Raw genomic sequence first — 23,825 nt, forward strand, 5'->3', positions numbered from 1 at the left:
AAGAAAGAAAGAAAGAAATAGCTCCCTCTGAAATGTAATGGAGTGGAAGTATAAAGTAGCATAAAATGGAAATACTCAAATAAAGTACAAGTACCTCAAAACTGTTCTTAAGTACAGTACTTGAGTAAATGTACTTAATTACTTTCCGCCATTGCTCAGAACATAGGCTTTCAGATGGGAGAAAATACATTTCATGGTGCTCTTGTTCCCTTCATTATATTGTTGTATAGCCAGTGTCTGTGCGTTGAAGTCGTCAGGAAGCTGGCCCACTAAAAGCTATATTTGACAGACAGTTTCAAGCCTGCGGTTGGTTTGTAGAAAAAGGAAACCTAGTGACAGATCAGCCCAGTGCAGCAGGAGGAGATCAGAGTTCCTGAATTCTCCACAGACACCCCGGCCTGTAGTTCTGTCATTACAACCATGCTCACTGTTAGCAGGTCAACAACAACAATATTTACAGTTAATAAACAACAATGTAAAAAAAAATGCATGCAACAAAAAAGTGTTACAGAAACTGACAAAACATGGAATTTAACTCAACTACCTCTAACTATTAGTCCACTTATCAAAAGCTTTATTCAATGAACCAATTAATGAAAACATACTGTACATTCTCATAGAGTGGATATTCTACCATACATTACGTTAGGTTGTATAGTATTAAAGGTACTATAATGGTGATAGCTGGTAGACTGGCTGTACATCTGCCCAGTATTAGTAGCATTTTCCAAACATTAACCCTTGAGGTGGAGCTTTCTTTGCATGCAACACATGGAACATCTACCATGGTTGCATTTGTAACAGTCTGTAACTTTAACTATAATGGAATAGGAGGCTTTGATATATCTATGTATTCTTTATAAAAGGAGAAAAATACATACAGTAGTAGTTACATTCACATGGCAGTGATAGGCAAAAAAGTAAAAGACACAGAGAACATGAATAAGGCTGGTTTTAAGTGCTACATTGTATGTTTTTCATTGATTTCTAAAAGTCTGAGAACCTGAATGTTTGTGATACACACTGTGTCCTTTCATTTCATCTTCATGAAAAGATTCCCCTCTCCATTTACAGCAACAGAGAGAAAATAGAGTCCAGCATCAACACCCCACAGACCCTGTGGTGTTTCAGCAAGCCACACAAGCAACTCCATATTTACCCCCTTCCCAAAGTGTTCAGCATTGTTAACTTCTGTAACAGCAAGAGGTACAATGTTGCATCTCTATTCTGGGACTGGTTTGTTGTGACGGGGGTCATATTTCCCAAAAGGTTGGTAGCAATCGCATCTCTCCATCCAAAGCCCAGCCATACTCCACATCTCCTAATGCCTCCAATACCTCCACACAGTGTCCTTTCACAGTCCTACATCTATAGCTGGGTGGTTTTGGTTGAGCGCCTGCTCCTCCTGTCTCGACGATGAGCAGCAGGGAGGTGGCAGTAACGTGGCGACCATCCTCGGGGCTTCCTCTTCAGGCTACGTGGCATGCTAGGGTCTGGGGGGGCTGGTAGTCAGGCTTCTTCGGCTGTGGCATCTATCCCAGCGTAGGTGAAGTTCTCAAAGAGAGCCATGTTCACATAAGCCTGGGAGATGGAATGAAAGTTTGTATATAAATATATACTTACTATATGCTAATACAATCGGTGCAGCTAATTTAAAAAAAATATCTGTAAAGCCAACATAGATTGTTGTGTCTGCTTTAACTCTTTAATGAAAGTATCTGTAACCTGATAAAAAGAGCTGTTTTAGGCTCCCATATATCTGGTGTGACTATGGTGCGAACAATGGGACAACCCAAAGAGTTTGAACACTCCCAGGTGTTAACAACAGGACGTTTTCACATTCTTCTTTTTCTGCCGACATGGAATGAATGCAGCATTACCTTCCTGGCCTCCTGCATCCTGTTGAGCTGGACAGAGATTTGGGAGAAGGGGGGCCTCTCATAGGGCCGATCCCTCCAGCACTGCCTCATCAGCTCGTAACTGGAAAGGGAGAGATACAGTACATGACTTAATATAGCAGAAATAAGAAAGAAAGACTGAAAGAAAGAAAGGGGGAAAAGAGCTACTTACACCTCATCATCACAGTTTTTGGGTTTCTCCATCCTGTAGCCTTGTGGCAGTTTTTCATAAAGCTCAGCGCATGTCATCCCACAGTATGGAGTGCCACCTGACACACAAGAAGGGAAGAAAAAGATTTATGATTGTGATAGTGATCATGGTGGTCAAGAAATGACAAAGACTATCACCATTATGTCACCGTGAGTTCATCAGTCAGCTGGTATTTGAGGCTATGAGATCTTTGCTAGTGCAACCCAGTATCAGTAATTTGTATATGTGGTAATAAATGGTAAAGCTTCTGTCCTGAAACCCACTCCATGTCAGGCTGTACTTACCCAAGCTTACAATTTCCCAGAGGAGAACCCCGAAAGACCATCTGGGAGAAAATATGAGACAGAAATGTTAGTAAACCAGGGAAGACATACAGAGAAAAGGAGGAGAAAATCCAAGGGTTTTATTATTAGTGGCTGAAAATATACATTACTTAATGTCTTCAACTTGGAATTCCTTTGTTGATCATATGTGAGGAAATATCTTGAATCCAGTATTTAGTCTAATCTACCTAATCTAGAATGAATGCATTTTCTAGCTAAAAATGCTGCCGTTGCACATAAAACATCCTCCTTGGTGATTTTATTTCCATGTTTTTCGTAAGTTGCATAGCAGAGGAAAATGCAATACGCAATTTAAAATTCATTTAATTAAATATGCACAGCAATAATATGATGATAATTCATTCTAACGGTGAAAATACTTATTTTTCTCAAAATCAAAATGGAAACCAACGCGTGTCTGAATGTCTCAATAACATAAAACCACCATCTTTCCTGCTATCTCATTGGCAACTGAATTCAAGAAAAATACTGCTAGTTTCACAAGTCACAGTGCTGTGTGGTAGATCATATGAGCAGACAAGGGTTGTTTGGGCTGTCAGACTGTCTCTTTGTTCTTCTTTATCTCCTTTTTGCACTATGTTTTGCTCTGTCTCACATCTTGTTCACTGTCTCTCCCCTACGCTCTGTCTCTCTTACTAATGTTTGCAACTCTCTCTGGCCCTACAGACAGCCTTCACACTTCTTCCGTTAGCTGTCTGACACTCTTCTAGCTTGTTCTTCGCTGTGTACAGGCTCGGTTGACAGACCAACGTCTCAGTTTGTCTGCTAAGTTGTACCCGAGGCTTCCTGGTTGTGCTTATCAGTTACACAGCACACTATTATCAGTCCACCAGTGACAGAGGGATGATTTGTTGTTTTCTGTTGGCAGGCGTTTTGTGGTGTGCATAATCAAAACATCACTAGAGGCTGAAATAATTTTAATAAGGTTCATGTAGAGCTAAATAAAAAACAGAAAAGGAAGAATCATAATCATTACAAGTTGTTGTTTAGTGATTGTTGATTATCTGAATACTTCAGGAAGTGGTCTTTAACCACCCATGTTTTCAAGTTTGCAATGTCAATAGCCTGCTATGTTACTCAGTAAGCCCCAAAGGTTCTCAGAAATATTTTTGCATTTAGGAGGAGTGCTGTTAGAGGACACTGCAACTTGGTCTGCTCTGATCCCCCCCCCCCACCCCCGCCCCTCCAACCCCCAGTTGCAGTCTTACTCTTAGATTGAAAGTTAGTATTTGTGTTAGTTGAACAAATGAGGTGACACTATAACTCACACATCGCTCTTGGTTGTGTATACGCTGTAGTTCAGGGACTCGATGGCCATCCAGCGTACAGGCAGTCTCCCCTGAGAGCAAAGTAAGACATTGATGTCTTCTGCCTAATGTATGTTGACACATCAAATGGTTCATATAAGAAGAAAACTGAAGTTGCCAGTGTCCTGAGTCGATGATGGGGATCAAGTTAACATTATAACAAGTTCATAACCATGGCCTATAAGAGCATTCTAGTACACTTCACTTGCACTACACGTATATGCTGCAGTTGATAGTATGAACACATGACCATCCTCTGCAGGTGATCTCAGTAAATCAAAATCTCTTTCTCTTTCTGTCAGCTATCTGAATAGTATAACATAGTAAAATTACAGTTTCTGGAACGCCCTTTTTTTCTATTTCACAGAAGAACTTTGTGTTCCTGTTTTCAAACCACTTAAAAGATATACATTTCAGTTGCAAAAACCACTGTGATTGCAGCAGATCGCAAGGGGAGATATTTTCCTCCAATTACCATAGATTTGCATCAACAGATATTGGGATACAAAGTCATCATTTCCCATAGCTAACGCCATCTGTTGGCTAAAACTGAAACAAAATTTGAATTTTCTGAGAACAGTGCAACTGTGCATGAATCCACCACTCACCATAGTCTTCTTAACATAAACTTCCTCACCACGGGACAGGCCAAAATCTGCTATCTTCGCCACAAGGTTGTCCCCTACAAGAACATTCCTAGCAGCCAAATCCCTGTGAATGAACTAGTGCCAAGACAGTGTAGAAACATATATTACTTACAGTATATTTGAACAGAAATTACATTTTTGTAGCAAAATTAAACTTCTAAAATGTTTTATTGAAAGTACTGCAACAAAATGCTGTTCTTATGATGGGCTAATATACAGTAAGTTGTAAAGGACTGCTTTTTTTTGTAAAAGGCAGTGTGGTAGCTGATGATAATATAATAGCTCAACCAAGCATTATAAAATGTCCCTCTAAATGGGCCAAGGATATATAAAAACTACTTTTAATATGATAACATACTGCTTACTATAATAAAATTACACCATTGTATGAATAAGCATTTATTACTTAACACAGGTTGTAATATATGAATTAAAATTGTTTGAATTATTGGATTCTTCTTTTGAAATGAGTCTAATTTCACTTGAAGATTTAAAAAGGCTGAATTTATGTATTTGCAAACCAAGTTGTAATTGCTTTTCGTAATGTGAAAATAATGTCTAATGTGCATCTGTGAATTATCTGTGCATCTCTCTATGCTTAAACTGTATATGTTTATTCTTGTACACAGGACTGTCCTGAAAGAGAGATCCCAACCTCAATCTGTTATAAGGATGCATAAAAGATTAAATAAAATAAAATAAAAATCATTATATTTTTATCAGTTTTATTACATCATTAACAAAATACTGTGAGCAGAAATTATATAAAAATTTCTAAGGGCAGTTCATGTAATATTTTCATTATGTTTCAATCATTTTTAAATGCATTTTATGTTTCATTTAAATACATGTAAAAACATTTTAGACAATGCACAAATGCATACACACAAAGAAATAGACAAGCAGCCACCCACATACACACTCTGTCCTCCTACCTGTTTGTCACTGAGGTAGTGCATCCCAGTTGCCACGTCCACAGCGAACTGCAGGAGCTGTTGGGAGGTGAGGGTGGAAGCAGTGCCGTGTTCCTTAGCAAAAGCGGGGTCAGTCTCCAAGACTCTGCTCTTTCTCAGGAAGTCAAGAAGGTTACCGTAGGGAGCGTATTCTATGGCTATATACAGGTAACCTGGAGAGGATGGGGAAGAAGATTAGGAAGAGGACAGAGGCTGCACTTCACCCTATAATATAGCCTATACCAAATAGATATGCTGGAGTTGAATCCCTTTGACAATTTCTAAATGTTTTAGTCCCTTTTTTCACCTGATAACTTATGAACTGTCTTTGGGAAAGTACCATGAACTCCTATAATCAATAATAAGGTCAGTGCCACTGCTAATAATCTTCCATATCTACAGCTGTTAGCAGCTTCCCACAAGTCTTCTTCCTCTCCCTAAAAACTGTGACTGTGGCCTTGGCTGGCCTGTCTGCAGCTACAGCTGGTTAATGGGCTCAGCCTCCAACAGTTCTGTCCTGACACAGGCAGAGGTAGACCAGGCCTTTCATGAAAGCCTCACAAAGCTCAACCAGATGGTTGACGCTTTGCTAATAGATGATGGCTTCCGGCCCAAGCCTGAGTTCCTACAGGTCATGAGGCATTTGTGCTTGTTGGAATGGTTTAATGTTGATTTCACCAAGACCAGGGAGAGTGCCAAAGAAGTGCCATGTGTGAAAGGAAAGAATAACAGGGTGACAAACCGGTCAAAGAACTGGACGCTATTACGACAATGTTCCTTCACAGCTACAAGAGGTTAATCCAGACATGTTGTGTTTCCTGTAGTAACATTTCTGCAAAATAATTTCTTTGCTGAAAATTAAACAGTAACAGATCTTTCCAGGCATATTAGCTAATGTGAAATGTAATATTCTGTTTGTATTATTCTTATTTCTCCTCTTAAAAATAAGGAAATTAACAGTTTAAAACACTCATTGCAGTGTGTCAGACCAAGACACAGAGGGTTTTATCCTTTTGTAGCCGATCTAGAGGATACTGACTATTGTGTTTTTCAGTCTTTATCATCCAATTTACTATAGTGTATTTATCAAATGTTTTCCCTCCCCCTCCCCCTGTCCTGCGGTTAAACAGTTGAATTCCTTCTGGACACACCTAATTCTCTCAATATGTTGATATATGAAGAGTGAATTTGTTCCAGATCTCTCTAAGATGAGAAAGTGTACGGGCTGTAAACAACACCATATATCTTCTATTTCTTTGAAAATGACACACAGATGCTGAGTGGATCGAATGAATTAAAGCAGAAAACTCCTATAATGCCAAAAAAAAGCAATTGAGTAACAGCTTGTTTTACCCCTGCAAGCCAGTGACCTTTTCTTTTGCAATAAAAAAGCCCTTTTAATTCCCTAGTCTCTCTCTTAGAAATTACACAAAGGTAGATGCAAGGCAGGAAGAACACATGCAAACTGTAAATCAAATAAATGTTGCTTCCCATCTATTTTCACATATAGACCTATATGTATTTCTGTGCTATTATCACTGAATAAAAGAAGTTAACCTGAGTTAAACGATAGATGTAAACACATTGGAGTGAAGGTTTGCAGAGTCAGGTGCTACTTGAAAGTGAGACCGGTGGGCAGACACGGTGAATTAGTCTGATGTTTATTTTTCAAGGCTGATTTGGTTTTTTAATGTCCTCACCAATACACTTTCCATACCAGACTTCCTCTCTCATATGTTATCAATCTTTGATCAAACACAAGCAATTTAATTATTCTACGTAAAATCCATCGGATGTGGCTGGGAAAGTGATACTTCATGGTAAGAATTGGGGCCAAGGAAACCTTACACAAATACATAAATAGTTTTCTTGTGAGGCACATGGACAAATCAAACAAATGTGTTCGTGTAAAATGCTCCTAGAAGGAAAGGATTATTTAGTTTGGACGCATTTTGGTGGTTTCCAGGTGCAGATGACAGATGATCAGACAGATGATGGGAGTATCTGTTTGGCTTTCTAGGAAGAAGAATTTAACCCATTCCTGTACAGTGCTACATACAGGATGTAATTACAGTAGCTGTCTGCAGAACAATAACTAGTATATCAGCATATATTCAGTCCTTTACAAAGCCAAACCTGACATATAGTGGAAAAAATGCTTTTAAAGAATGTATTTGGTCATTCTGATACTTGGAAAGACCCCTATATTTTGTAATACATGCCAATATATTAGTGACCATAAAACATCTATACATGACGAGAAGTCCTAAAAGTGACATGGATACAATTATCACAGCTACTGACCACATATGCCAACTGATTCATGTCCATGATATCTATGTTGGACCAGACTCGATCCACCGATAGACTGTCTGATACAGTTGAAAGCTCTGGAAAAAGCTAGTAAGTAGACCTTGAGTTCGGATTGTTTTGTACATACAATACTTCATATATCATATACTGTATATCCCACAATACAGCAGGATCTAAAAATTGTCCACCAAATCACAAATTGAATAAACAGATCACACAATTTATAGGGCCTGGACACTAGATTTTAAGGCCACAAACATGCAGCTTACTTAACAGTCTACAGTATACGTATGTATGACTTATGAGTCCTTATCCTGCCAAAAACAGTATTACACATCATAATCATCAGCATTTCCTCATTTCAAAAGCCAGAGCTTGAAAGCACATCAATATCCATAACAGCCACTAGGTGTCGCTCTCTCACCTCTGTTCTCACAGGCCCCTATCAGGTTGATGATGTTGGGATGCTGGCCTAGTTTACACAGCACCTCCAGCTCCCCTGCAAAGTCTCGGTGGTCATTCTCTGAGGCAAACTCTGCAGGAGGATCAGCACACACAGCATTGTTGAACAAAGTGCAAGCAAAGCAGCTTCAGCTGGCGACTTTGAAATAAAATGTTCACATCAGTCACAGAATACTCTGCACTGTGATTACACTGTCTTTGCTTTGTGCCTGTGAACAGTGTGTTTTCATGTAATACACATATCTGTATATATTTGTGAGAGCTTGTATGAATGTATAGAAGTTACCTTTCAGCATCTTTATGGCGGCGCTCATCTTGTTGCCGTCCTTCTTGATCATGGCTTTGATGACCTGGTTTTGAAACTGTTGTTAGCTCAAATGTTTAACTGTGTGCATAAAAGATGGCAGTCATAGAAAAAACTTATAGATATATAGATAAATATATAGAAAGTACACTAAGAGCCTAAACACCTGGCCAAAGTTGCCTTCTCCGATGACATCTTCAAACTTAATGTCCTCCCACTCCAGGATTGGATAAGTGAGGGGCTCTGGGGTGGGCTTGGGCCTCCGGGTCAGGGTCAGAGTGCCTGAGTTAAACTGCAGAATGGTCTCCTCACCCTTGGGATATAAACAGTCTTAAACTCAGCAATAAATACATGTATATTAAATGTTAGTATTACTAAAGTAGTATTTTCTCTAAACAAATTTGAGCATTATCAGGTCAGCTGTGATGTCAACCAGGATTCAGTAAATCCCTCAGGTTTCCTAAATTCTGATAAAAACAACTCAAACCTGGGTGCACCCTTACCGATCCAGACTGGTAGGTAAATGTGCGCCGACGATTGAGCAATGTCTTGCGTATGAAGAAAAGAGCAAGCAGTGCCAGCAGGATGGTCACACAGGTGACTGTCACTGATCCCACCACTGCCACCAACAGCTGGTAACTGTCCCCAGTAGGCCTCCCAGCCACCCCCTGGGTGGTCGGGGTTAAACTCTGAAAGCCTTTTTTTGGTAGAGGGGAAGAGCAGGGAAAAGAAGAGAAAAACCAAGTAGGGAGATGAAAATGATCTTGAGATGATGACAGTAGAGATAAATAGGCTATGTATTATTATCCTGTCTAAATCCCTCAGGACCCTCTGTGGGTGGTCCTGTTAAACGCCACCTGGGACAAACCCAAAATTGGAAAAGTACAGTAGTGTAGAGAATTTCCACAGAAAGCTGTTTTTAGCTTGACAGGAAAATAAATTAACTTCAAAGAAATCATAAAAAGTCACTGGACACTATACTTTTTGATCATTTCTTTTAGAAAAGATAACCCAGTCCAGTAATTTTCCAATTTTCCAAATTAGTCCTTGTTGTGCCACCAAAGGCAGCAGAAGTACAAGAAGCTAAACCACAGGGTATCTTTAACATATTTAGGTTCCAAATCTTTAAGTGATACAGAGTTTAGGTCCCTATTTTTCATGTTTGGAAAAGGTATTTTTATGATTAAAAATGTAGCAAATTATCATGTGAATTTGAATTTGAAAGCAAATCAACATGTCAGTCTCATAAATCTCATTTGAACACATCTGCATATAAAGAGGCATATTCAACCATTCTGCCACAGCACTGCTGTCTACAAGTGGGTAAGTAGACCATAAATTCCGACTCACCATCCCCTTGTGTCGTTGCCTGAACAAAGCTGCTCCACTCTCCTGGCACTTTAGAAAATGCCCTCACTCTGAATTGGTAGAGGGTACTGCCATTGAGAGCTGTCACATCTTTGGTGGTCTTGTTTCCATCATCTGTGTCCACCCAAGGGTGAGGGCTCCCCTGGCCGACCGGCTGGTACTCTATGATGTATTTAATGATGCCTCCATTGGGGTCCTCAGGGGGCTGCCACCTCACCTGGATGGCTGACATGGACAGAGGCAGGGCCTGGACATTGCGTGGGGACGATGGGCCTGAGACACAAAGACATTATCATTGTTAGGACCATCAGCAATGATTCTGTGACACTATATTGAGTGTAACAGTGTGGATGGATCTGTTTCTAACTTGTTGGTCTCCATTGACTGCAAACTAAACAGGATATTATTCTCAATTGTCACACTGGTCTTTGACAAATAAGTATTAGTTACTAAACTTTCCTTCAATTCACACAAAGTTTGTGGGCAGGGAGAGAGTCACCAAGCAACCAGCAAGCACCAATAATATCTACTTATCTAAGAATCTCTTCAACCTCATCCCCCATTTACCTTGTAAATTGATTATTAAAAGATAAATAAATCATGTTCGCCTATAACATACTGTATATTGTGTTACACCAAATGTTTTGCCACAAACCACTGTGAATATGTTATAAATTGCATTGAAAATCCTGCAACATTTAGGACATTTTCTTGCAGAGTTGCTTATTTCTAACCTAGCTAGAGGTTCTAGTTACCCTGGCTGTTGATGCGGAAGTGGTAGGGCTTGGAGGGAGGCCCCTGGCTGCCGCAGTTGATGAGGTGCACCACCACCTTGTAGTCTTGCTGATACTCCAGGTTGTGAAACTTTGTGGAAAGCACATTGAGCAGGGTGGTCTCCTCCAGTAGTTTCTTACTGTGGGGTGGTGGCCCGAAGAGCTGCACTAAAAAGCCACTGGCTGTGCTGGCATTAATGCCATTGTTGGCAGGCAGTCGCCAGTGTACAGTGGCATTGCGGCCTTCCACCGAGCTGATGTCAATCTCAGGTTGAACTGTGGGCTCTGCGGCGACAGAGAACACAGGATGAGCTGAGGGGGCTAACAGCTCGTTGTGCATTTCTGCTCATTAAATCAGTCACAGATCCCTCAAAATTGCTCCCTGAGGGACAGATAAAGTATTCTAAATTGAATTGGATGGTTCCCTCAACTTAGATTGCAATTGTTTTACCTGTTTCACTAGTGAGCAGCATGAATTAGGAGTTAGCTCATAAGAAAAAATCTTTAAATCTTGGACTTGGTCTTTTCTGTACTTCCCCCATGCTCATGTGGGCTTCCTAAAGGTGCTCTGGTTTCCTCCCTCGGTACAAAGATATTCTGGTTAATTGGAGGTCTGAACGTGTTTGAATGTCTAGATGTTAGCTCTGTGATGGACCTCTGCAAGGCCAGGGAGTTTCCTTGTCTTCAGCCCAAACGCCCAAAATAAATGGTAAGAGAAAACAGATCAATGGCTAGTGTATATATAGTATTTATTGATGCCACATTGCATTAGCATCATACTGTATGTTATTTTTAATACACCCTCTCACTCAGTGTCTTGTTGATGGACTTAAACTGCTCTGGGGTCCTTCTCAAAGATAAGATCAACACAATCCACTATTACAAATAGTTTGTGCTTGTGCAAGAAACAAATGTTCCCCTGTAACAGATAAAATTTGTTTCATTTCACACTTGGACCAAACCACATATTGCTTCAGAGTCAAACTCACTAGAACTATGCACTATTGCACTCCAAATCAGTCACTTTTCCATTTCAGGTTGTCCCATTTTCCTTTCTGTGCTCACACTCAGACATGCTCTCTCCCTCTGCACCACAATCATTGAGGAATAAAATCACAGACTCTTGCGTTTAAATACAGGTTGTTACTTTTCTGGAATGGTTTTGTGATTCCTAGATGGCTGATGACAATCAAAGGTTTATTTTTTTGCTATTTCAGTCTTGATCCCACATAGTCTGGCATCTCTCTACTTTTGGCCTAGACTTGAGTTATCAAGACAGATATGCTCACTAGGGAAAAGACAACAGGCTCCTTTTGGCCTGGGAATAGCACTGCTCAAGAAAATTCACTATTACTACTATTATACTGAACAGACACAATATAATTATGCTTGCTTAAGTTCTGTGGTCCAGACTATAGACATTTGTATTCCCAGTGAAAAAAACAGTTCCTAAGGCAAGGGTCCAGATAATTATCCTCATGCATGGTATGTGTGCGATCCCTACAAACTGGACAACCCAGTTATCAGTGAGTCTTACCAAGACAATCAGTCTCCATGATGGCCTCTGGCCCCTGGGCCCCCTCTCCTTTTTCCCCAGGACGACTTAGCTGGACACGGACACGGTAGCGTGTTGAAGGCTCCAGGTTCATCAGCGTGATGGGCTCTTTGTCACTGTAGACTGAAAGAAAGTGGATACAGGATAGGCTGATTACACAAGATTTTATGGAGGATTCACAGTGGGATTTCTGCAGAAGATTTTGCTTAAAACATATATCTATAAAGGCATCATAGATATACAGGATATACATATAAAATTACACACTCATGGATAAGATCTTTATACAATAAGTAGATGGGTACTTGGACTCAGTAAGGTATTATGTGCACTCTTTGAGAAGATCTTTTTGTTTACATAACCTACATTGTGTTGTAGAGGAATTGTGGTTGGGGTGTTTCTTGTAAATATGATTTATTCTTTTTGCCAGCTTTTGCATTAAGAATTAGTTTTATTATGATTTTGAGCAATGATTTGTTGCACTCTGTAACTGTAGCTAATACATCACAACCTTGGCTGATTTCATACTGTGTTGAAATAATGGTGAAAACTGGTTTAATGTAATGTTTGTTTTTGTTGCTGCTGCGCAATGAAATAAAAAAAAAAATCTGCATGCTTACCTATGATGGAGGACCAAGAGTCTTCATTCTCCACAGGCTTGTAGAGGATCCTGGTGGAGACAATAGGACCGTGTCCTCGGAAGGACTCCATCGGCATCACCAGCAGCTGCTTACTCCGCTTTTCCATGAGTTTGGGGGCAGTAATGGGCACTGGCGGTTCTGGGTAGGCACATAACAAGATTTTACTCACATATTTAAGATCTGTGTTGCTGTGATGTGCAGCACCTGTCACGATATGATATAATTTCCTCTCTTTTATATTATCTTAAATCATCTCACACAGACCTTTAATGGTGAGGTTGAACTTGCGGGAGTCCTGGCCTCCGTTGGTGGACACCCTGCACTCCCACAGCCCTCCTTGTTGAACACTCAGGTGATGGATCTCAAACAGGGCTGTACTCTTATTTGAATCCATGATGGTTTGAGTGGCCTGAGCGTAAAATACATGACACACAGAAGCAATATGCAATGGATGGTGAAAACCTCATTTACATTTCCTGTGCCTACTTTTGCTGCTTACTCTGAGAAATGTCTTTATGCCTGTGGGAAGGTCTGGTACAATTATTCTTTATCAGATTGTTTCTATTAGTAAGGAAAAAACACAGAAAGAATAACACAGAAAATCAACATGTCACTTATACACAACACGTGGTAACTGCTGCACTGATAAGTGATATGGCCTTATCTGGTCAGACCATTGTGCTGTTGACTTCCTCAGAGCTCGACTCAACCTTGTAATTGTCAGCTCAGTTTTAAAGGCATACTACTATACTGTTTTTAGTATTTTATTTAATAAATCCGTAATTGATTAGATTTTACACATTCAACTGGCACGTTTATGTGATTTGTTGTGAAAAGTAAAGGACTCAATATGCTTCGAGTAAAGTGTTTATAGGATGATTTAACAGAGTCCAAAATCCCCTTTCCAGCAGAAACTGTTTGGGGAAGACTGGCCATGTGTGCAGAGGTGAGAAAGTATAGAGACAGAAATTATCCAGGGATTGGGTTCTCCTAGAGCAGGATTGAGATCCACTGCTTTGGGACAATCAACTAGGCCGCCTTCTCTCTGTGTGTGGTCTAGTATTTACTCTCACTACAGCAAATATAGTTTTATCCTATGCAATACTATCCTTTATATATTTTATTTAGGCTTAAGTTATCTTGGTAGGATTGTTGCTAGCAAATGTTGGTCCTTCTACCTTAAGCACAGTGCTGTCCAACTTTCGCAGCTCAATGCTGTTGTGGCTGGGCAGGGGGTTTCCTGTGGCTGAACAAGAGATCTTGGGGCTGGAGTTCAGATTCCACTCTAAATTACTATCCAAGTCCAAGATCTGGGGAGCCCGGTCTGGTGAGGGAGAGAGTCATGGAACAGATATTAAGAAAAAGACAAGGTGGATAGTGAGGCAGCTGAGAGACTGATGATATAGAGAGAGGTGAGATCATTGGACGGAAAACCATAGAACTATCACAGTTGCTTTGCAGCAATTCCTGACCTGAATATCTTATGATAAAAAAACTGCAAAACATATTGAAAGATGTTTTAAATTAGTTGAATAAGTCATAAGTCATATTTTGTAATCACATGTCTCACTAGTTATGGTTTATGTTTAACTTGTGCATGAAGAGACAGGAAAAATTACTGTTTAAAGTGCAGACACAAGGACCATTAAAGCTTCAAAACCTAAAAAACACAGCTACACACTCCATGTAGGATTCCATGCAGTTTAATTAAACCAACCTTTTACCAAATAAGCTGTGGAATCCAGTGTGTAACTGTGTTTTTTAAGTTTTGTAACTTGTGTAAATAACCATTCACTAAATGTTTGCTGCAGTGATGAGGAAGAATGTGGTGGTATTTGGTGTGGAGGATGACATAAATGAAAATGTGCTGTGAACTGATGAAGAGAAAGAATCAGAAAGGATTAATATGCTTGTCACAATACCCACCAGATTTCTCACAGCTCTGTCCTCTCCACCCTGTGGGACACTGGCATCCACTAAAACGGTTGCAAACTCCTCCATTCTGGCATTTACAACTCAGCTTGCAGTCTGGTCCGTACATGTCATTATGGCAGGCTGACAACAGAAAACAGAAAACAGAAAACTGTACTGCATACTGTGGCAAGCAATAGGGTAAAAACATCTGTTATTTCATCTATATTCATATTACATATTACATGGATAGATTAAAGTGATTTATTGCTTACCCTTCTCACAGCGGCTCCCAAACCAGCCGCTGGCGCAGGAGCAGCCATAAGGGTCTGGTAGGCAGAAGCGAAGCCCCTTGCAGTTCAGCTCGGAGCCACATGACTCCTGGCAGTTTCGGCCAAACATTCCTTCTCTGCAGGCTGCAAGCCATCAGAGAAAGACAAATTTAAAAATGTGTTTATTTAAATTCTTTGAGTTTTGCTGTATCATGGCTCAACCTGCCTTGCAAAACACCACAGAAGACAGTGAAACTAGTCTGCAAGTGTACTAAACTGTAACCTGTAGATTTAATAGATATTTAATTCCATTTGATTGATTAACTGCATGCAGTTTGGAAGATAACATGCAGTATGTTGCTAACATGTGATGGTTAATGGCAATGTGATGTTGTCAGACCAAGACCTATAAAATCTGGTCAAACCTGACAGATCACAGCCAGAATTTACAAAGACTAACAGTTTAGGTATAGTCATTACCCAAATTGCAGTTCAGATGAAATGTTCTTTTAATGTCTGCCATTTAAATGCAGTGTATCTCACATGTGGTTTCCTCACAATAAATACTACATCCATGCATACCTACAATATGCCATACTGCCTGTGATATTATAGTCTCACGATACCAGACAATCGGAGATCTCTGCGTACTGAAGTCTGGGGATTTCCAAATGCACGTTAGTTGTTTGAATGGCGGTGAGAGCGGCCGCTGACGAACCTACGGCCCTTACATTTTGTCAAGGACATGCCTTACTGGAAATTATGCTCTCTCCCCATTCTCCTCCATAGTGAACTGCAAGTCACTGCCCCAATATGAAGGACTGCCCCAAAAGACTTTGAATTGGTTCCACAATGCAGTTTTTAAACTGTAATTGTTTTCACCCAGTCTTAACAACAAAACTTGGGAGCTTGTCCTCAGTCTCTATGAGCGAAGCGTTCAGAGACTAACCTGTGAGTCTAGTGATATTACAGTGTTGAATGCATTCTCTAATTAATGTTTGAAAAGAGGCTCGGGTATGTTTGCACAGTGTCAAAGTACTGTCCGTGGCACTGAATCTTGCTTGCAGGAGTTAACTGAGAAAATCTGTTAACCAGCCAATTGCTGTCACATTAATGACATATTAGGCCTTAAAAACAATGCTTGTTTCATGTCAGTGTTGCTTGATTGATGGGTGTCTCAGCCTATACAGTTGGCCATGTTGCTGTTTGCTGCTTCTTCAATCTAACTTAAGCTCCACTAAGTCTCTTTAATGTCCATTCAGACTATATCGATGGCTGAAGAGCAGAACCTCCTATCTGAAAAATGCACTTTTTTGTGAAAACTAAAAAAAACTTGTTTTCTTGCAGAATGCTATTTGTTAAGGATACCCGACACATAATACACTGTTTTTGGACTATATTATTATATTATGTGTTAACAATACCGACTAGATATTAATGCCTCACAAAGTGCAGATAGGAGCTTTTGCACTTGGTGCAAGTTGGAAGAGATTCTACAAAACAATGCTCTAGATTAAGTTAATAATTAAAATTAAATTAAAATAAAATTAAGTTTGTTTTCAGGTAAAAAGATGTAGTAAATATAATAGTTACTACATTGTAGTATAATAGGGTCAGAATTCCTTAAATTCAGTGTATTTGCTTCCTTGTCCACTGGGAATGAATGTTCAGTGATTGTGTAACTCACTCGTGCTGTAGCCTCTCTACACACCCAGGGACTCTGCATTGTGTTTTTGTTTCGTTGTGTGACTTTTCTGTCACAGCGAAGGGTGGGATTATCTTGCAGACAGACTGAATATGAGCAGCCTTCATTGTTCTCATCATCCAAAGTGAAATCCACCAAACAGAAAATTCTGCAGAAAGGAGGTTTTGTGCTTTGGCCATCGATATGTCTGTATGCATGTTTGTGTGTTTTTTGAACAGTCTATGGTGCACTTCATGTGCAGGGATCAAGCATTTCTCAGAAGGATAATTACATGTAGAGTGTATCCTTAGTGTTTGTAAGGGTGCTCAAATGACCAGTTATGTACAGACCGAAAAAAAACCTTATTCAGACACTTCTTCATGAGAATAATGGTGGAAATATGACTGTATATACATACTGTCTCTAGAAACTCTCTATCTCTGTCTGTATGGCTCTCTCATGCACACACACAAACTTGTACTTGTGAGGACATTGTCTTGAGTAGAGTACCTACCTGTCTCACAGTGTGTTCCCCTGAATCCAGGAGGGCAGATACAGTCTCCGTCAAGACCATGACACACTCCACCATTGAGACAGTCTGGACAGTCCTTGTCACAGTACTCACCCCACTTCTTACTGGGACAGTCTAGAGGGAAAAGGGAGTTTTCTGATTAGAGTGTAAGATGCTTGATTATGTGCAGTTTGTCTAAACCTGCTTAAAGTTGCAAGCTTTCACTCTATTCAACCCCAGATCATTTTCTGACTGCATCTGCTTCTTACCATCTTACAGAATGCAGACATATAGTATAATGACTTAAAATTTATATCATACTATTTAGATGTATTTTGGCCTTTCAAGAATTTGTATTGTATTTTGTACAGTTTTCATAGCGACATAGAAACATTTCATAGAAACATATAAAGAAACAATTTAATCCAGTGGAGGAGAGAGATAAGGGAATCTCATAGCAGAACAGGTGGAGGGTGGAGATGGTGTTAATACCGCTGGTGTTTCATTTCATGTTTTTCAGAATACTGAAGAACATATTTCATTTCATGTTTTTCAGAATACTGAAGAACATATTTCATTTCATGTTTTTCAGAATACTGAAGAACATATTTCATTTCATGTTTTTCAGAATACTGAAGAACATGAAATGAAACAAACGCGTGCACTCTCACCAAAGGAGTACAGATACAGCCTTTGGTGAATTCACAGTAAACTAAATGTGCACAAAACCAACTCTCAACTTTTTTATTTTAAAGGAATGTTTTGATACTTGGGAAAATGTGCTTATTGGATTTTTTTTTGCCAATAACTAGATTAGAAGATTACCACTCTCATGTTTGTCTCTTAAACAAGCTACAGCTGGTAGCCAATACATCAAAACTATACAAAAACTGAGAGTGTAAAAATAGCGTTTTGTGTTTTTATGCTATGAATGAAGTTTTCAACTTCCCTGAGTCTTGTCATCAGGAATTACTTTTTAGTTTTTTATATTTAAAATTTACTTTTCATGTATTTATTTATTTATGAGTAACTACACCAATATTTCTGTGATGTCTTCAATCTTGTCTACTGTTACTGAGATTTCTCTAGAATATAAAGGCAATTCATGCTCCTTTGCCTCACTACAACCTCCCTTTTTAATACACATATGCTATTTGTGAGTTGAGGAATTGCATGAGTCTTAGTCAAGTCAAGTGAATTTTATTCATGTAGTCCATTATCACAAATCTGACTCAAATTTGCCTCAACAGACTTTACAATCAGCACAATATAAGACAATCTCTATCCTTAGACCCTCACCTTATCATTGTAAATCTAGCAGAATGCACAGTGAGTCACCTCTATTGTAGCTCCTCCTGTACTTTGTGAGATTGCCCTTCAAATGCACAAACTTGTATATTTGCGGAGCAGAATGTATCACATCTGCGCCTTAAAAACTGTCATAAAAGCCTTGCAACATCTGGCCCCGGGGGTGTGAATGGTTGTGTGTGTGTGTGTTTCTGTTTCAGAGTAGTGTGGGGATGTTAGGATCCAACAAACCTCTGACAATGAGCCTCATCCAGGCGCCCTGGAGAGGGCTGTCTCCCACATAGCTGGCACTGTAGATGCCTTGATTGGCAAAAGCTGCGTCCTCTACTGTCAGCACAGCAGTGTGGTTGATCATATCATTCCAGTGAGTCATGTAATAGTAATTTCCTACACACAGGACATCAAGCGATTAATGGCACAGTTTTATGGCACAGTTTTTTGTTGTACGTTTTTTTGTTCATTGCCAGTTAGTATGAGTATAAGGTGTTGACAATCCCTTAATTGTACAATGTATTTAATCCCCATTCATCTGTCTTGAGCTCTACATGTGTAAACTGGTTTACCATTGTACTTCCAGGTCACATCCCTCTTTTGGGGGTTCAGGAGCTGCATACTGAGGTTAACTGTCTCTCCTTTGTTGGCGGTCACTGTCAGGTGAGTTGGTATAAAATTTGCTGTAAAGGGCACAGACACACACAGATATTTTCCAAAGATGACACACTATCCAAATTGGTTACAAATGAAAACTTTAAATCCAAAGTAATCAGGATGTGATGTAGGTTCTTAGTCATAACAGAAAGTTAAAATTGTTCAAATGAAAAAACTGGTCATATGAAGACTGAACAAACCTCTGGCAAAGTTGTTGATCATTGTGACCGTCTCAAACGGGGGAACTTCCTGAGTCGATTTGCAGTAATAGATACCAATATTATCCAGTAGGGTCATAAAGTCTCTGGCCACCACCTCCTTGTTCTTGGGCTTATGCACTTTAAAATTTGGCTTCTTGGAGAATCTGAGGATTTCGTTGTCTCTCGTGATGTCCAGTTCAACCGGCGCAGGGCTGCGCTCGCCATTGATACAAGAGATGTTGAAGTGATTGAAACTGGTGACCTCTGCTGTGGAGATCATAGTCAAGTCGATCACAGCATCTGTAAGACAGGACAATCTGTTATTCTCTGAAAAAGGGCAGGGACATTAGGGTCATTGTGAGTTTGATTTGTTCATCACAATACAACAGGGCTTCACAAACCTTGAGTCAGGATCCATTAGGTCATAAAAACACACATCTGGTATGATATCAGTTAAGAACATCATTGATTTTACGTATTGCAAAACCACTAACTCACATTTGTAATGTGTCCTTCCAAACTGGTGAATTTCCAAGCAAAATGAAAACAGCAAAAGTTATCCCATTATATAAAGCTGGGGATAGAAACCACTTTACCAGTTACAGGCCCGTGTCTTTACTTTCCCAGTTCTCTAAGTCACTGGAAAAACTCTTTATTGAAAGATTAGACATTTCATTGAGAAGCACAATTTGCTAACTGACAGTCAGTATGGATTGTGCAAATTGTGCTTCCAGAACAACATCTTTGGCTCTAACTGAATTAAGAAGAAAGACCCATAAGAAGAAATTACTAATTGTATAGACCAAAAAAGTATGCAGTAGGAGTATTTATAGATCTAAAAGCTTTTGATACCATTGACCATGAAATATTACCTGATAAATTGGAAAGTTATGGTATCAGAGGGATTGTGCTGAATTGGATGAGAAGCTACTTAGGAAACAGGCAACAATTTGTACAGATAAGTGACAACAAATTAACATGTCTGGATATTACTTGGAGTCCCACAGGGGTTATCATTAGGCCCTAAGTTGTTTATTTTGTATTTTATAAATGACATATGTAAGGTATCAAGAATATTGAAATTTGTTCTATTTGCAGATGACACCAATATTTTCTGTTCAGGGGAGAATTTGCAGCAGCTTTTGGAGGTGGTCACATCAGAAATGAGTAAATTAAAAATGTGGTTTGACACAAACAAATTATCATGAAATTTGAAAAAACAAAACTTATGTTGTTTGGAAATTGTAAGTTCAAGTGATGATAGATAATATTAATATAGAAAAAGTATATAAAAATAAAATTCTGGGTGAGATATTAGACCACAAAATCCGCTGGAAAACTCATATAAGATATGTGTGAGTGAAGTTGGCAAAGAGCGTTACAGTTCTGGGAAAAACAAGGCACATTCTGGATCATAAAGCACTGTACACTCTGTATTGTTCACTTGTATTACCAAATCTGAATTACTATGTGACGGTATGGCACCTTACCATCATTAAGCATACTGCAAAAAAGAGCCATAAGGATAGTAAACAATATAGGATATCGTGAACATATTAACAAGCTGTTTTTAAAGTTACACGCTTTGAAGTTCATGGATCTGGTGGAATTTAAGACTGCACAAACAATGTTCAAAGCAAGAAATAATTTACTTCCTCTGGCAACATACAAAAAATGTTCTTAGGCAGAGAGGGGGGTTATAACTTAAGAGGAAAATTTAATTTGAAACAACGTTGTGTTGGCACCAATCTTAAATGTATTTCAGTGTATTGCAATTTGTGGGGTGACTCTGCGGAATGAAGAAATCAAACAGAGTAAAAATATTGCACATTTTAAAAAGATGTACAAAAAAAAAAGCAATTTGTGATGTACAGAAATTTCACATTCTTGATTTGGTAGTGTTTGATTCTGTATGAAGTGGATGAACATAAAGGATTAGTTGTGTATGATGGACACTGGGGCAGATACTTGGACTATGGGAATCTTTAAGTTGATTGATTAGTACAGAATAGGGGTAGGACTAGACAAGCATGTTGCTACTTCCTACTGCTGCTGCCTTTGATTAAACCAAATTTGAGGGTAAATATTTTACACAGCACTGTAGCTTTTATTCTCTTGTTTGATCTGTTTTATTCCCTTTTAGCTTCTTTTTTCCCCCAAAAATTTAACACTTAATTTTTATATGTCTTTTTACTTGTGCTGCTTTTATATTCTGTTTTGATGCCTTTTAAGCTCTATGTAAAGCACTTTGAATTGCCTTGTTGTTGAAATGTGCTATACAAATAAACTTGCCTTGCCTTACTCCTTTTCAGACATGAAATATTATGTTGCTTATTGAAATTCTGTTGTATGTGTTCATTGATAATTGTATTCGTTATTTCTGTTTTATTTCTACTTATGTATGTATGTATGTTTGTATGTGTATATATGTATGTATATATGTATGTATATGTGTGTGTGTGTGCATATATATGTATATTTTTTTAAATGTTTGAAATAAACTTTCATATTTAAATCCAAATGAATCAAAGATAGTAAACTGTATATCTTTTGATTTTGAACTGAAACAGACAAAACAAGTCATTTGAAGACATTAGCTTGGGCTCCAAGACATTATAACGGGAATTTTTCACTGTTTTCTGACATTTTATTGACAAAACAATTAATCAATTAATCAAGACAATAATCTCCAGATTAATGAATAATGAAAATAATCATTAGTTGCAGCCCTATAGCTCACACATAATGGAACAGAGACAAAACATGTCAGAAGTTTAACTTCTGGATTAACTGATGCAGAATAGGTCACTTCTTCTCATACATTTTCCACAGTTTACACAATTTTTGCTGTAGACCATACAGCAGAAAAACGAAGTACCAAATCACAGCCAAACAATTCGTGGGAAAGCCACAAGAATCTGTTTCTGCCACATCTCATGATGTATTTATTACAAAATTGACTTCGTTTAACTTGAACGTTTTATACACTGACACCTTAGAAAGCATTTGTGTAAATGGTTTTGTTTCAACACAGACTTCCTTTGGAATGTAACTTATTTGAACAAAAGTGCCAAACCTAATAATATCAGTTTGTCCAGCATTCCTTCTCCCTCTGTATCTAAGCCCCAGATCCACAGAACAATGCCAGGAAACATGGATGAGCTCCTTTTTTTCCCTAAGGGTTCGGAGGTTGCTGGACAACCTGAGGGTTTCCACGACTTTAGCGAAATATCAATTATAAGCAAAATAATACATATCAAATACGTTAATGTTGGAAACTGTTCCTTCTTAATATACATCACATTTCTCGAAGATAAATGGTGATTTTAAACATTTTCTCCGTTTAACAGCTCCCCAAACAGCCTTGAAATACTGTTACTTCTTACCTGATAAATCAATGAAGCACAATACACACACCCACGCAATCCTCATGATATTTGTAATCCTCATTGGGAAAACGTAGTCCTTAATAAGTAAAGTCCCAGTTCAGGTTGTTGATCTACTGGAAGAGCTTTACATCCAAAACAGTGACGCTGCGTCACGACGAGCGGTGCGCTTTTTTACGCATAACTTGGCGAATCATCTAAAGCTCCAGTTCAGGTGTTAAATCTCTTCGGCAATGTCTACTGCGGTCCCGTATAGCTTTCAAAGATTGTATCACAGTCCGGCACACTAAGCACAGAGTTGGACTTGCTCAGCTTTCTCTGGGTGGGAAAGGAAGGAAGAGCGTCACCAGACAGCGGAGGACTGCTGGCGCTCCAGACCTCCCCGATCCAAATGTATTTATGAGTTTAAACTCCGTCACTCTGATTGTCTGTACATACAACTATTCCTGTAATATCGTATAATGTCTACTGTTTCAGCAATGAAATGTATCCCTATGGTTGTCATTTTTAATGTTCTGTTGCACTTTTACTCTGTTTTTTTAATATAGGATGTCATTTGTTTACAGTTTTGTTGCAATGTTTCTTTATTGCTGCTGAAATTGTTACATTGTTCTTGTAGTACTTTGTTGTGAGAAACATATTAGACACATATTCTTTTCTCGCAAAACATTAAGCACCATGAATTTTGCACATGTCAGATACTTTAAATACATTATTTGATATTTAACAAGACACCCCATCAGAATATACCATACATGTAGATAAAGATGTACTCAACAAAATACTTTATGTCTGCCCATACTCTGGACTTTGCGTGTCCAAGTTCTACACTCTGCATGCCCCATGTGTCCTCCAAGGCTGACTTCGCCTTTTATTGCTGCCCCTGATTTTCTCTGTAGAGATACTGTGGAACACCAAATGCAGCAGCAGCTGGTGTCATGTTTTGCCAAATGCAACAGCTTTGTTCTGTCACTTCAATGAGTTTGTTACAATCCCTGCAGCTTTTATGGTTAACCTCCCCTTCCCTCACTGTTACTGTAATCAGTCAGCCTCAGGAAATGATGAACAATATGCTTGTTGTGTCTGTTTTGTCATTTCTGCCCTAATCTTGTTTAAAGTGCCGCACTGT

At 39.0% G+C, this 23,825-nt stretch overlaps 1 protein-coding gene across 4 annotated transcripts; it reads right to left on the reverse strand.

Annotated features, from left to right (window-relative positions):
• Positions 1–547: 547 nt before the first annotated feature.
• Positions 548–23,025, reverse strand: tie1 (tyrosine kinase with immunoglobulin-like and EGF-like domains 1). 4 transcript variants are annotated; one of them, XM_044361843.1, is made up of 24 exons: positions 22,697–23,025; positions 19,311–19,610; positions 19,026–19,136; positions 18,694–18,849; positions 17,158–17,289; positions 14,963–15,103; positions 14,703–14,831; positions 13,955–14,100; positions 13,041–13,185; positions 12,756–12,914; positions 12,118–12,258; positions 10,563–10,865; positions 9,790–10,080; positions 8,943–9,136; positions 8,606–8,752; positions 8,422–8,485; positions 8,098–8,208; positions 5,343–5,533; positions 4,369–4,482; positions 3,722–3,792; positions 2,394–2,434; positions 2,071–2,167; positions 1,881–1,980; positions 548–1,581 (listed from the first exon to the last, which is right to left on the reverse strand). In XM_044361843.1, the coding sequence occupies exons 1-24, from the start codon at positions 22,758–22,760 to the stop codon at positions 1,510–1,512; spliced, it is 3,420 nt and encodes a 1,139-aa protein (XP_044217778.1). In that variant the 5' UTR covers positions 22,761–23,025; the 3' UTR covers positions 548–1,509. The 4 variants fall into 4 exon arrangements, with proteins under 4 accessions (XP_044217778.1, XP_044217777.1, XP_044217781.1 ...); XM_044361842.1 differs by having other exon boundaries at positions 3,722–3,825; XM_044361846.1 differs by lacking the exon at positions 10,563–10,865.
• Between the last annotated feature and the right edge of the window lie 800 nt (positions 23,026–23,825).

The sequence above is a fragment of the Thunnus albacares genome, chromosome 9, assembly GCF_914725855.1.
Source record: "Thunnus albacares chromosome 9, fThuAlb1.1, whole genome shotgun sequence".
NCBI lineage: Eukaryota > Metazoa > Chordata > Actinopteri > Scombriformes > Scombridae > Thunnus > Thunnus albacares.

What these genes read in the sequence shown, in the direction of transcription:
- tie1 (XM_044361842.1), bottom strand. Translation starts at nt 22,760, where the DNA reads ATGAGGATTACAAATATCATGAGGATTGCGTGGGTGTGTGTATTGTGC. An exon ending in GGCAACGACACAAGGGGATG is followed by an intron (nt 9,137 to 9,789) that starts GTGAGTCGGAAT and finishes TACCAAAAAAAG; the next exon opens with GCTTTCAGAGTTTAACCCCG. An exon ending in TTTATGTTAAGAAGACTATG is followed by an intron (nt 3,826 to 4,368) that starts GTGAGTGGTGGA and finishes AACATACATTAG; the next exon opens with GCAGAAGACATCAATGTCTT.